Raw genomic sequence first — 14,107 nt, 5'->3', positions numbered from 1 at the left:
CCTTGCTCCACTGCCGAGTTCTACAATTGCCCCGCCCAAATCTACAGTGCATTTTAGTTCAGGCACCTATGAAACTCCCCCAGCCCACTTCCACTTCCATTCTAAACGTCACTGCTTCACCTCCCATTTCCTCCTCCGCCCTTCAAAGAGGCCATCTCTGACCTTTTTGACACTGACAGTACCTCTCTTATACTCCTGATTTATCACGACAGCAGCTGGCTGCACCACCTAATCAACTGCGATAGCAACAGAGCATTGCGCTCACCCCTCAGACCTTCAATTACAGCTCAAGTCATACTCTGAGGTTCGATACCGACTCCTCAACCTACATCAAGCAAGCCCATCGCGCAATAGGCGCAACTTCATCCCGCTCGAATAATCATCGATGAGACACTCTACGAACATATTAGCTACAAAAGAAACACTTTGACATAACACATCATGGCGTCTTGGTACTCAAACCTCGTCCAGAAGACATCTTCTCAAATCTCCTCCCTCCGCCAGAATCTTCTCTCCAGCGAACAAGACGGCGACTCCGAAGACGACACTCACGTCTGCCGCGTTCTTCGTGGCTACTACACAGAAAAGGGGCGCCCATTCCCCCCATGGCTGCCCGTGGATCCCAAGGCACCAGCCCAACAACCCATACAGCCCGTCATGACACCACAAGCCGGCCAGCGCCCCGGCGCTCCAGGTCAGCAACACGGCGGTCTGAGTAGTCTATGGGACAACGGACCCCAACAGCCACAACAACAAGCGCCTCAGAGCCTTCGGGCTGGAGGTGGACGAACACCCGCATCGCTGCAACCTGGAGGCGGCGGTGGTGATATTAATAGGCGACCACTGCCAAGTCAGCAGCGCGCGGGTAGCTACCAGAGCACGAGCGGTCAATTCGGTAGGCCCGAAACGGCCAGCGTGCCACCTGGTGGTGCTTCGGGAGGCGGAGGCGGAGGATCTGCGCAAGATAGATTACGACAGAGGCTTTGGGGAGGAGGATCTAGAACAACGAGTCCTCAGGCTGGAAGTCAAGGACCTTTCAATCCTCCCGGTGGAAATAATGGAGGAGGTGGTGGCGGCGGCGGCGGTTATGAAGACCGATTTGCGCCAGGCGGAATGTATGATCAAGCAGGTGGCGGCGGTAACGCTGGGTTGAGGAGAGGAGGCTTGCCCAGCGGACCGAGGGGATACAGATAAAGCCCCTTCTTGTAATAAGAAGTGAAGCATACGTTGGATGTCTGGCGTTTACGTTCTTTGAGAGGATAGACCGGCGTTTTTACCTGGTAACAAGCACTTTTGTTTACTTGATGTTATGTCCCGCACCAAGGAATCGTGATATGCATCTTGTGTATTCAGACCCGGTGGTAGCAAAGGGCTTCTTATATATATCAGAACATTGCTAACTTACCGTCATACCATGAACTCCTTGCCAGAAATTACTGAAACCAATAAATCCCCAAAACATAAAAATACATGCAGTAGACGTTAATCAATAGAACCTCAACTACTTGTTCTCAGATACTCATTTGTTTGGCATGCCATCGCCCTTTTGCGCAACCGTTTTCCTAGGGAGCACTTCTACCTCCTTGCTTAACAGTTTGCGCAACTCAGGGGTAATCGTCTTTGGCTGGGGCGGAGGCGCCGCTGGCTCAGCAGCTTTGCCCTTGCCAGATGCCTTACCACCCTTGGATGGCCCTGATTCGGTCTGCTCAGAGGATTTTGAGGGTTCCTTCTGGTTGAACCGAGGAGCCGGGAAGTTCTGTTTCTTGTCGACAGCATCAACAAGTCGCTGGAACCTTTTGAAGAGGGTTTCTGCCCGGATCAGAGTCGCCTCAAGGTCGATTGTGTTGGAAAGTTCGTTGACTATGTACTATTAGCATATGATCAGTGTGTTTGGTGACCAAAATTACTCACCATATTTGAGCACCTCATCGAAATGTTGCAAATGCTCCATAATAACATCTCGGTGTCTCTCAAGAATCGCTAGGGCAATAAAGAGATGGAAGTTCGCACTCATATAATCAGTCCACAATCCCTCCCATAATCGAAGAACGTCAAGCCAAGCAAATTCCCGCTTATACCAAACAAGTATCATGCGGAAGAAGAAGAAAAAGTTGGTGCTGTCCGCCTTTTGTAGATGGCTCCAAAGTGCTGGGTCCATGAACTGAACCAGTTGGTCCAGAGTCAGAAGCTGGTTGCGCATGCCAGACTGATCACGCAGAAAGTTGCGTTCCATGCGCTCCATGAACTTCTGGAAACCCCAGAATGCAACGGCATCGTCCTGAATCACAGCGTAGATTGGTGCCAATAGATCTGACATACCCTGAACATAGCCTAGATCCTTATTGTACTCGTTGTAAGTCAGGAGCATCTCCTTCATCTGCTCAAGGTGGACGTTGGTGCCGACTTCAGCAAAAGGTGAGCTTGGGTCAGGGTGGGGGATATCCTCGCCCATAAAAATGGACACATTGCGATCCGTTCTGTGGACATCCTTTTCTGTAGACAAACTGTTAGTATGCTCCTCGGGAGACAAGGGCTGAGAGATGGGGAGCAACTTACCGATTCGTCCCTTTTGCTCGCGCCACCACTCTCCAGTGTCGCCCTCACCTCCATCACCTTCGAGTCTCTCCCACCACGAAAGCTTGAGCTTGTAGTACTGGTCACGTAGTGAGGCAATTTGCGCCTTTCTCTCATCAGCAGTGCTGTACCACTCATAGACGCCAAGAAGGAAAAGCCATGCTTCCTTTCGAACACCGTCCTCAGGGTCAAGACCTCCGTGAAAAACACGCTCCTTTACCTCATCAATAGTGATCGATAATCGACCAGTTTGGGGATCAAAGAAAGTATTCCACTCCTCCATTGTCACAGTCTTTCGGCGTTCCTCAAGTGAAAGGTTGCTGGCTCCTTCGAGAAGCTCAAACTCGCCAACATCGGTATCCTCGAGCTCCATAACGTCATTAGCAGACCATATCCTCTGTCTCCGATCGCGGTCGCTCTGCTCCTGGATGCCCATAGCCCAGCGAGCGAGATAGATTCTGGCGCTGTCAAACTCGTCTTGAAGAGTCTGAACTTCAGGATTTCTCAAGAGCCGCCTTACTTGTGGCGGTAAGTTGGGGTTCTCGACAATATCTTGAGCCGCTCTCCGCGTAAAGGTGGTTACTTTGCTGAATTTCTCCATAATATTCCATCCAGTTTCCTTGATCAACTTGACGAAAGGATCCATCTCTGCATCTCGATTTGACGGTCCTGCAGCAGCGCCGCGCTGTACTCCCACATTGCTATCCTGACGACCAATTTGCGATGGGCTGGAAGTGAGTTTGTGACCGAATGCTTCGCTGTCCTCCTTTGATGGCTCGATCAAGTAAATGCTAGGTTCAGCACCAGATCGCTCAATCTTGACGTAACGACGTAGCCACTTCACAACCTCATCGCCACCCCAGAACATCTGTCCTGATTCTCCAAAAGGATCAAATGTATCACGCGCAATCTTCTTCTTTTGAAGGATCGTGCTTTGGCACTCATTGTCATGGAAGAAAAGGGCAGGAAAGCTGTCGCCCGCACGGGAGTTGATGATGACGGATCCATACCACCAGCCAAGGCTGGGAGGCCGAACAAGGAGCGAATAGACGGCGCTCACGGGAATCGCAAACGCATATCCACCGACAGATCCAACATGGCTAGTGACGGTCGGCGGGGGAGGGACAAGGTAAGACTGTTTCGGGGGCGAGTCTCCATCGCAAAGGTCAACCTTGACGTAGATGCTGGCGGAATCTCCAAGGGCAGATTCGGGAATCCAAGCAAGAAGTAGATCCGAGGAGGCGATCGACGTTGATTCATTGGAAGCGGAGGAAGTAGGGCGCTCTTCGTGATGGCCTCGTTGCTGGAGAAGAGCGATATATCCAGGGATGTTGTCCTTTGAGGAGGGTGTTGGGTGAACATAAACCTGCGATTGTCAGATGTCGTCCGTCACTCTGTAGCGCAACCTCTTGCGCAGAACTTGGACTAGGCTCGGATGTTACTTACCTTGCTCTTGGAAAAGAGAAGCTTCACACCTCTTCCAGTCTCGGCATTTCTAATAGTGTTGTACTCGCCCTCCTCATCATCGCTCAGCGCATAGAAACTGTTTGAGGGTGACGCAGATCGTCGCGAGGGCTGCTGTGGCGGGGCATCAGCTGCCCCAGAATCCTGCTGCGACATGGGAAGGGAGTAGTGGGTAGATCTGTCGCTCTCAGCAGCTTCCGTCTTGAATAGCGTTTGTCCTCGGGCTTGTTTTGTTGTTCAAAGTCACAGCCAGATTTTGAGTATAAAGTAACGGTAAGGTATATAAATGGTTGTGATAAAAAAGAAAGGTGAAGAATAGTGGCATGTGAGTAGACGCAAGCAAGCCAAAGGCAGCTGTTTGTCTCTTGCCCAAACGGACCACAGATGACGACGTGCCCCGCCACAGAAGCTCCCCGCCCCATCTTAGCAGAGGTACCTGAACTCGTGGCTGTATCTGCTGTCAGATAGCGCAGTTTTGGCAGAGACACATGTACCCGTGCTCATAAGGCTTACCAGAAAGGTACCATGACAGCAGTTTATTGGTGGGAGGTGAAGTTCAGCTTGCGTCGTCACGAGCATGAGGCATGGAATGGCTTTGAACTACTTTAGTGACCGCGTACTGTAAATACGTAAATCAGCCTGAACCACGTCAATGACTAGGCTGGCTATACATACGATTTTACTAGAGGCCACCGATGTGAAGATACTATGAGGAAGCCCAACCCCGTAGCCAGTCTCATTATCATGATCCTTGCCGAGGATCATGGATGGCACTATAAGTTTAGGACACACTCTACGAGGTTTTGTTTCTCACTAGAAGTTGACGTCGAGTTTCAGTTGAGATTCGTCTAACTTGAGTGGCCCTAGGAAATATAACTTTCATTGTATCTCGTCAACGCTCATATGCATCCAACTCGAGGCATAAAAGTACATTTGAATGTGTCGGCAGCGAGTCTCACTTGATATACAGAGTATAATATTCGTTTTGGTAGTATTACTGGACTCAGTTTATTTACCATATCGCATGGCGTGGTATACTGAACCCCTTTCTGTGCAGGTCTAATAAGAGTCCCCCCACTGCTCAGAACATCGATGGCCCGACTCCTTCAAATTAGCAACATGCCACCGTCGCCAAACCTAACACTACGTCCACACAATTCATTCCTGTTCAGACATGGAACACCTTGTGAATGCTTTGAAGAGGCTGAAACGACTTATGCAAATAAGACAAAGGCTCCCCTCTTGAAAAAAAAAAAAAACAAATGTATTAACGGAGTCGGGTATTTAGGAAGAAAATTCGTGGGGCTCGTTCTCGAAAGCTCTTTTACACGCCTTAGACGTCTTCACCCAGGAGACCAGTCTGGAACTGAGGCTCGACAGCTGTTTCAGGGTCGGTCCAGTTCACTGGCTTGTGAAGGCGAAGCATGGATAGGAAGTAGTCCTCCAGGATGCAAAAGTTGAGGAGGAAGTCGTTACAGTTCCATGCAATAGCGCAGACCATAGCACCGGCTACGGCATCGAGGATGAAGTGGTTGGCTGTGGCGACAATGGCAGTCAGTATCAAGGCTGGGTAAGACATGCCCGCAGCAACTATCATTATTCGCTTCCAGGAGGTGGATCGCAGGCCGGTAATAGGGACAGTGGCGACGGTAAGGCCGACAAGGAGAGAGTAACCAAAATGCAGAGATGGCATGGCCGCTACCATCCTAGTTAGCCCTGTATGGTATCAAAGTTCTTGTGGCTTTCACTTACCATATTGGTTGCAGAATCGGTTGGTGGTCCAGACACTGCTCTCTCCAGTACCGCTGTGAACACTGTCGACAAAGCCAAAGCTCTTGGCCTCCTCAGCATCAGGGCCCTTGTATTCAGGATCGCTCAAAAGACGGGGAGGCATGCAAGGCCAGCTGGTGAAGACAACGAAAGCAAGGAGATTGCACATGGCCATGGTTCGTCGACGGGCTTCGTATAGAGCAGGACCAGCAGCCACGGTATCAGATCTCACACGGCCAGCGGCATAACGACGATGTCGGGTGGTGGTAAAGTAGTAGAGGACAACGAGAAAGGTAATGGTGCCAGGAATATGGATGAAAGAGTAGATACGGTTTATCCAGTGGAGAAGAGTAGGTCGAGCGAGGAACCATTTCTGAAAGTCTATCTCCCAGAAGATGTGAAGCTGCTGTTCGAGATGGATGATTTGGAGAGCATGTCTACGGGCGATATCGACAGTGCCCTCATCGAGAGTCAACGCAGTGATAGCACGACCGACCTGGTACACAAAGTAGATGAGAAACCAGTACCAACACTCGACCAAGAATGGCAACTTCTTGAGAAGACGGCTCAGGAGTCGATCCTCAAATATGTGAGTGTTTGGTGTGGAAACAATGCGCTTATAGCCAAGCACTTGAAGCTTGCGACGGCGTAGAGTCGGCCGAGAACTCGAGTCGAGACTCGGTGATCGCGAACCACTCCATCCGCTCATTAGACTATCGGTCGAGTCTCTCTTCGGGAAGTCATCAGAGCGTTTATAACTCTTGATGCTGGCGATTCCTGACTTGTTTGTCCAGAAATTGTAGTCCTTGCTTCTGTTGAAGTAGGCGCCCCCAAAGAGGAGAGTCACGACGATGAGTGGCTCAAGAAAAGAACCGACTCCCATGACGAACAAGGTTTCAACGGCAGATAACTAAGTTTAGTTTAGGGTGGCAATGAAGTATAAGACTTGTTGCTGGTGATGAGGTCGTAGATGTACCTGGAAGGCAGCCTGGGAAAGGTGTAAGTCAGGATATCCGTATAGCGAGTCAATGCAAACAAGAAGAAAGAGATGCAAAAGGGTATAATGTATACGATGCGATGCAATGCGATCCGTCTGAGTAATAGAGAGAAGCGGGAACACAACAAAGTCAGTTCGTAGCTGGGGGAGACACGGGTTTTGATGCAACAGAGAGAGAGAGAGAGAGAGAGAAAGAGACAGGGTGGACGGAACGCTCGGGGAATACATATTTGATATTGACTGCTACATAGGTAGGTACAAGACAAGACTCAGCTAGCCTAAGCTCAGCTCAGCTCAGAACAACAACTCAGCTTGGCAGTTTCTGATCTGTGACCGATGATAGGTAATTCATGGGTTTTTGGGCCTGTATTTTCGCTGCCTGTACCCGGAGTTAATGACAGTCTGAGGGCACACGACATGTCTAAGTCGGCCGGGAGTACTAAGACAAGCCACAAGCAGGGAATACCCTGGGCCCAAGCTTGCAACCCCCGCCCTGTTGCCGGATGCCGGCTTGTAGGGGGAGCTAGAGGTGCCAGTGAGCCAATTACAGGGCTCCAGGTGCACGCAGAAAGAAAAAGAAGAAGAGTCCGAGGCGAGCTAGACAAGGGTCTTGTTTAGAATGGATCGTCCGCAAAATACCAACTTTACACTGCTGACATGCCATGAGCATGAGTATGTATGATTAATGGACCAGTCATAGAAAAGGTGGCATGTTGGCTGTGGACAAAATAATTGTAAACAAACTGATGAGGCCGTCCAGGAGCTTATCTCACCTCGGGGTGGACATGGCATCATTCTCGTGTGAGAGGATACTTAATCTCGACTCTTGTCTTGACTCTTGTCAAACAGGGGCAGACTTGACTCGACTGACGCACATGGACCTGATGATGGTGTTGTTTGCCCGTGCCCATCAACCACCATCATTCGACAGATGCCCATAGAAACAGAAACTCCTTTACTCAAAGCCAGCCCCTGACTCGAACTCTATTCCGCCGCAACCGATCATGATCTGGGGTCAAGCAAAAGTCCGATTCCAAGAACAACAGCAAATTATGTATATCATCCACGGAAGTACGGTAGCGTTTTAACCCCGTCCGTCTTCATGTGATGAAAACCTCCGCCTCGTGCTTCCGAGCTCCGACTTTTAACCTCCGGATCTTCCGGATGTCACAGACAATATGACATTGGCTATGAGCAACAGCACACCGACAAAAGGATTTAAAGCTTATTTATTTTGAGTTTACGCATAATCAATCATACATAATCTCCAAGATCATCTTATCATGAGTTCATCAATCTGTCTCAACTCTCAAGGTTATGTATAGCTTAGCCTCTTGTATGCCAAGATCTCTTTTAAAACTGTTGCCCAGACCTAATATCGGTGACTTCTTTACACGGCAAGTTGCCTACCTACGTAGCATCCTATCCTTACGCGTAAGGCCTCGGGCACTTCCTTATTCGATTCTGCCCATCAGAGCTCTCTCAACCAAGCTGCATGCTTATCCGTTACCAAGTTCATAGTCACCCAAAAGGCACCATATCTATGGCTACAGCACATGCATTGAGACCATACACGTCTAATCGATGCCGACATTTTACGTCATAGTCCTAGCAAAGTCAACTAAGATTCCGCGAGCGCTAAGTTAGTCGATGCTAAAATTCTTATAAGGCATGTTACTATTGCCGATTCCCGTCTTGGGTAGCGTCGATACTGCCACAAGCCCCGGATATATCAGAAGTCAGAGATGAAATGCAGTGACTCTGCCACTTGAGAAATTCCTGATACTACGAACGAGTTCCCTCATGTATCGAATATGGACAATATTACACACACGTCTGTGGACTCCCATATCAGCAAAACATGCAATAGCTAATCTCAAAAACCAACGATTCAAGCCAATAATGCTCCTTGGTGGAACCAGAGTGACAAGTCTTATGACCCAACGGCATTTCGAGGGCGACAAAAAAGTCTAAATACATGCGCTCGGCCATCACCAAAAACCCGAGCCTCAAATCATCAAAGAGAGTCCTCCGAGACATCCGATTACATATGTAGCTATGTAGTCACGTATCCATTTTCTGCCTCTTGGCGTACGCTTATTAATCGAATACTATTTTTATCTTAGCCATAGTGAAGTAAAAGCCAAGGAAACTGATGTGCATGTCATGTGCTTGAATATCAAGCGTTGATCTGGATGTACGAGTGGCATGATCTTCCAGCATTGTGCAGCATGATTTGTACGCCTTAGCACCACTGCCAATGGTACATGCAGTCCATTTATGAAGAGAGCTCGTAACCAGGTAGTCGCTCGGATGTGTTAACATATACATACTTGTACGTGTAGCTTCTTGTCTTCTATTAATCTATTCCACCCTTGACAGGTTGCACCCAGCGCTTAATCCCACGATGAAACGCCTAACGAATAATGACCGTCTATCTATGTCGTATGCTTCGTTCACATCGTGCATTTCTTGCCCTCTGTTTCCTTGTTCGATAGTCAACTTGCTATCTACGCCAAACTCCTCTCCCTCAATATACTGCTCAGCTCCTTGAGCTTAACAGGCTTAGAGAGAAACACATCAACGCCACAGGCATAAGCATCTTGCTGGGCACTCGCTGATGCCAAGCCCGTCAAGGCAAGAATTATAACGGGTTCCCGACCTTCTTTGTTCTCGAAGGCCCGTATCTCTTTTGTGGCCTCAATACCGTCCATTCGTGGCATGCTGATATCCATCAAGATGCAACTAAATTCATCTGGGCTCTCCTGGAACCGTTCCACAGCTTCGAGTCCGTCTGCTGCCGTGATGTACTTGCTCTTAAGCTTCTTCATGTAGGCACACAGCACCGAGAGGTTGATGGGGTTATCATCGACAAGGAGGAAACTCTTGGGCTCGCTCGCCGCAGTTGACCCCTGTTGGTGCGTCGCTTGGGAAGGGCGTTTGGACGGAACTCGTGATGGGGGACTAGGGCGTTTTAGTGACGCCGCTCCTGGACCTGGCGTCGATTTATTATCAGGGGCCTCTCCTTCTGTATTGCTTCCAGTCGAGAATCTTTTGGCATCATCGGATGCATAATCCAAATGCTCTTCATCTTCAACTACTGGCGCAGCCGGCGATAACGCTTGTAAGTCTCCCCACCGACATAATGCTATATGAAGAATTCGAGCAAGTTTGTGTGGGCCAATGCTGAAACTGCAAGTTAGCAATATGAAATCTTTGAAGGTTTATGGGCCTGAAGCAAACTTACGGTTGAGAAACGAATTCATAAACTCGCTGGTCCTCAGATACTTTGCTCTCGGAAGATCGCTTATGTGCCGTAATGGCATTGGCGCACACCACAACCACGGGACACCTAACCAGCTCTTCGCTACTTAGCACCGGGTCCTCAATCGCTATCTCATTGCATAGAACAAGGTCCGGAGCCACGCCCTGACATGTAGCTTCGTTGATGACATCCATCTCCAACCAGCGGTGGCACATTACTTTCATGGCAGACATGGGAATGCCCCGACCCGTTCTCGACTTGATTTCCTCCTCAGAAGGGAAACCAACCAATCGCAGACGCAGTCCTTTTAGACGCTTAGTCTCTTCATCAACTTCATTCTTCTCTTGCCCCGGATTTGAACTGTCTGAGTCTTTGGATCGTGATAAGGGCAATGTTATGGTTGCTGTAGTCCCGACGTTGACTTCACTCTCGATCGATATTTTGCCGCCCATTGATGCCACGATCTTCTTGACCAGACTTAAACCTAACCCTGTGCCGTGTGAAAGATGGTTTTCCTGGGAGAACGGTTTGAAGAGATCGTTTCGAAGAAAGTCTGGAGATATTCCTTGGCCAGTGTCTGTGACCGAGATGCGAACCAAGCGTCTGTGACCACTTGGGTTATTCGAGGATAAGGGTTTTTGAGATAGGGAAACCGTGATTGTGCCCTTGTGTGTATACTTGAGTGCATTTCCAAAGAGGTTCATCACAACACGGCGGAGTGCTCCTGCGGCAACGTGGAAGCGATACGGCACGTAGGGGTCAATGTCAAGAAAGATGGCCACCTGGCTGTCGTGTCCAAGCGGCACTTCGTACTTTACGGGATCTTCAGACTGGCCGCCTGTCAGATCATTCTCATCCTCCATGTTCACGCGCTTGCTTGGATTAGCGGTTTGCCAAGCTTTGTGGGCTTCATTGCCCTTGAATACATGGCCGGCGAAAACACTGTCCATGACCTCCTCAATTAGGGCGTCCAGCCTAACCTCGGAGGTCGAAACACTCGCAGGAACTGTCGTGGCAGGGTCTGAGACAATGGATCGTTTTCGGGCTCGGCGCTCCTTCTTTCGATGAGCTGCAGCTTGATTGACTTTTGAGAAATATAAAAGATGATCAATGGTCTCGGATAGTGTTCGGCCACATGTCTCAAGTGTTCGTAGTAGGTTTCCCTGGAAAACATCCAGCTGAGTATCGGACAGCAACTCGGCTGAGAGCATGACTCCGTGAAGAGGAGTGCGCAGTTCGTGAGATAAGGAGCCAAGCACATCGGATTGTGCCTTGTTCACAAGCATGGCCTCGAGTCTTTGGGCTTCCGACATGGCCAGCATGCCAAACCCTCGCAGGTAACTCAACTCACCCTCAATAGTAAATGTCCGCGTGGGTGTCCGAGTATATGCGAAACCTCCCGCCAGCCAACGGTCTCTTTTGGGATCCCAAACAGGCACAAAAGCCACGCTTCGAGCACCAGGGAAAGTCTTGGAAACTGACGGTCCTTCTAAAGATCGTGACCAAGGACGCTGACTTTTACCAGACATCTTCGCAGTTGACCCTTCACCAAAATATTCTTCCTTCGGCATTGGTGTACAAAGGTCGGCCTCAGACGAACCACTCGATAAGAGACTACCATCCTCATCGAAATTAAAGATTTTACCAGCAGGATACCGCCGCAAGAGTGCTGCTAGCAACTTCATTGGCATGGTTGTGTGGATGTCGGAACCTGCATCCAAGTTGATGCTTGATGAAGTCGAAGTAGCGAACCCCAAAATTCCACAAGACTTTCCCTGCTCGATCCTATCACTGGACTCATCGCTACTCGATGATGACTCGGTCGAAGACTGGCCCTCATGAAGCATTGAATCGGTAGCAGACGTCTCGAAATTAGCGTCCAGGAAGACGACGCCTTCAATCTCTATTCCTTCTCGTATGAGGTTGGCTGCCCGAGAAAATATCTTGGCAATTACCTTCTCTTTGGCATTAGCATCGGATTCTCGAACAGACATACTTTTTGATGAAGTACTGGTCATATTCGCCTCCCCGGAGCCCCCAGAGCTGATAGTGGTGGTTTCTCCTGTCGTATTGGGTTGCACTGGTACGTGAACCGGCAAGTTTTTCTGAAGGCCAATGTCTCTGAACTGCTGTAGGGCCTGCTGTTCAGAATTGAGATTGCCTTCCCGTGCCGCATCATCGTGAAAGGCTGGAGAATTCGTTCGAGCTCTCCAACCCGCCATAGACGACTCCTTCTCAACAAACGAACCAATTCCCCTTGTCATACGAACGCTTCTTCTATAAGCATCTCCCACACTCTTGGATCGAAGGTAGTCCATAATATTAGAGGAGATTTCTCGTAGGACCTCAGTGTCATTGGTGGTCCAACTCTCGGCTTCTCTCGGTTCGGAGTCTATCACGCAATAAACACCAATGTCAACGCCAGCAGGTGATCGCACAGGGACAGCCGCATAAAATCGAGCAGCAAATTCTGATAGAGGATGCGGTATACTGCAGAGTCTAGCATCAGCTTTAAGATCTGGTATCAGAGTGAGGGGCAGTTCCTCATCAGAGGAAGAAGGGTCATGGCTTTGTGCCATAAGGGCCCGGCCGCAAACCGAGAGCTGCCGTGGAAATGTCCCTGGATATAGCCAGAAGTCTCCATTTCTGTCTTTGGGCCGGATAGGGCTTTTGGCAAGAGATGATCGCTGTGTAGTCTCGGCGACAATATATTGGTGGTTACGATCGAACAGGGATATCAAGGCGCGGACAGTGCCTGTTTTCCAGAGTCCTAGTTGCGCAAGAGATGCAAGCACAGTGTCTCTCGGAGTTTCTTGTCGTTTTATCTCGTCGCTGGGCACAGTCCCGTTGGCTGAAGGCTGGCCAGGGGGCGCGCCTTCGGTGGGCGAGTCTGTAATATCGTTGAGCAGCGATGCTCCATACCTGACTTTGTTAGTAATCAAGCAAACATGCACGTGAAATTGCTTATTTGAATATGAAGAGAGTGCAACTAACTTGAGAGATTCCCTTTCTCGAGCTGGCTCCGAGACCTGTTTAGGTGAACATGAGGCCATCGTGGAGTCCTATCCCTCGCCCTGGCTTGGTTTACACCAAACCGACCAGCTTCCAGGAATTCGAGGAAATGCGCTGATTGAAAGTGTGAAATGATTGAACAGTGTTCCCAAGTGAAAATCTCAGTCCCCAATTAAGGAACGTGGTCTCGATCTTGGGTGGCGATCGCAAGTTGGACGAGGTTGAGGTTGCGCAATTACAAGCAAGTAAGAAGGCGAAATGTCTTGAAATCCCTCTACAATGGCTTCGAGTACTTCGATTACCTGCTATATTTCTTCACGAGCAAAATTCTCCAAGCCATATGTGGTATATCAATCGAATCCTACACCATTAAATTGATGAGTTAGTGAATGATAAGAGAACTGGTCGAGTTGATTTACCGCGAACAGGTACAGTCGTCGCAACTGCTTGGCCATGCCCCGTTCTCGGCAAATGTATGTAAACGGCCTCGAACGGTCGAGATTCTAGTTCCCTATGTATTTGCTGATACTCCGTTCATGGTGGTGATGGAAGGGGAAGAAGAATGGTGAGTGGATGGAGGCAGAGGTTGTTTGGCTGCTCAAGGTTGAAGTGACCGCGGGGTATGAATGGGAAACTCACGACGCGTACCTTCCTATTCTTAGCTCTCCATTTTCTCTTACTTGATTCATGGTAATTCTGACTCCTATAGTTAGACCTCTACAAATAGAGATGCCTTACCCTTGGAGAGCGTTGATCCCTGTATGATCCATACTCTACGTACAGTCACTCTAGACATGCTTTCATTACACACTGGCTTGCAATTCCTTGAGCTTCCGTCTCACACATTTACCATCTCGTCTATCCAAACTCAATGCCCAAATTTCCTTGATTCCTTGAAAATTTCGTCAGGCTTTACTATTATAGTGGATTCAAAGGGCAATCCTTGAATATCTGCCCCATCTAGTGGACAACCCGAGGTGAATAACGACAGTATGATGTAACCAGGTGTCGCGTTGTACCACATA

The 14,107-nt window shown here is 49.2% G+C and overlaps 4 protein-coding genes across 6 annotated transcripts; 1 reads left to right on the top strand and 3 right to left on the bottom strand.

The window, feature by feature from the left end:
* Positions 1-67: 67 nt before the first annotated feature.
* On the top strand, positions 68-1,518 carry FVEG_04865 (hypothetical protein). The gene has a single exon (XM_018892781.1). It carries the CDS (start codon positions 442-444, stop codon positions 1,192-1,194), a length of 753 nt encoding a protein of 250 aa, XP_018749547.1. The 5' UTR covers positions 68-441; the 3' UTR covers positions 1,195-1,518.
* FVEG_04864 (hypothetical protein) lies at positions 1,209-4,399 on the bottom strand. Of its 2 annotated transcripts, XM_018892780.1 has the most exons (4): positions 4,021-4,399; positions 2,557-3,940; positions 1,912-2,493; positions 1,209-1,860 (listed from the first exon to the last, which is right to left on the bottom strand). In XM_018892780.1, exons 1-4 carry the CDS (start codon positions 4,192-4,194, stop codon positions 1,520-1,522), a joined length of 2,481 nt encoding a protein of 826 aa, XP_018749546.1. In that variant the 5' UTR covers positions 4,195-4,399; the 3' UTR covers positions 1,209-1,519. The 2 variants fall into 2 exon arrangements, with proteins under 2 accessions (XP_018749546.1, XP_018749545.1); XM_018892779.1 differs by having other exon boundaries at positions 1,912-3,940.
* Positions 4,400-4,862: 463 nt separating this feature from the next.
* FVEG_04863 (hypothetical protein) lies at positions 4,863-7,492 on the bottom strand. Its single transcript, XM_018892778.1, has 2 exons — positions 5,791-7,492; positions 4,863-5,736 (listed from the first exon to the last, which is right to left on the bottom strand). Exons 1-2 carry the CDS (start codon positions 6,689-6,691, stop codon positions 5,372-5,374), a joined length of 1,266 nt encoding a protein of 421 aa, XP_018749544.1. The 5' UTR covers positions 6,692-7,492; the 3' UTR covers positions 4,863-5,371.
* Positions 7,493-9,075: 1,583 nt separating this feature from the next.
* FVEG_04862 (hypothetical protein) lies at positions 9,076-13,957 on the bottom strand. Of its 2 annotated transcripts, none has more exons than XM_018892776.1 (4): positions 13,502-13,957; positions 13,065-13,443; positions 10,053-12,992; positions 9,076-9,991 (listed from the first exon to the last, which is right to left on the bottom strand). In XM_018892776.1, exons 2-4 carry the CDS (start codon positions 13,121-13,123, stop codon positions 9,316-9,318), a joined length of 3,675 nt encoding a protein of 1,224 aa, XP_018749542.1. In that variant the 5' UTR covers positions 13,124-13,443; positions 13,502-13,957; the 3' UTR covers positions 9,076-9,315. The 2 variants fall into 2 exon arrangements, with proteins under 2 accessions (XP_018749542.1, XP_018749543.1); XM_018892777.1 differs by having other exon boundaries at positions 13,731-13,957.
* Between the last annotated feature and the right edge of the window lie 150 nt (positions 13,958-14,107).

This window comes from Fusarium verticillioides, chromosome 4, assembly GCF_000149555.1.
Source record: "Fusarium verticillioides 7600 chromosome 4, whole genome shotgun sequence".
NCBI classification, from domain to species: Eukaryota; Fungi; Ascomycota; class Sordariomycetes; order Hypocreales; family Nectriaceae; genus Fusarium; species Fusarium verticillioides.
This window is presented reverse-complemented; position numbering and strand designations above follow the sequence as displayed.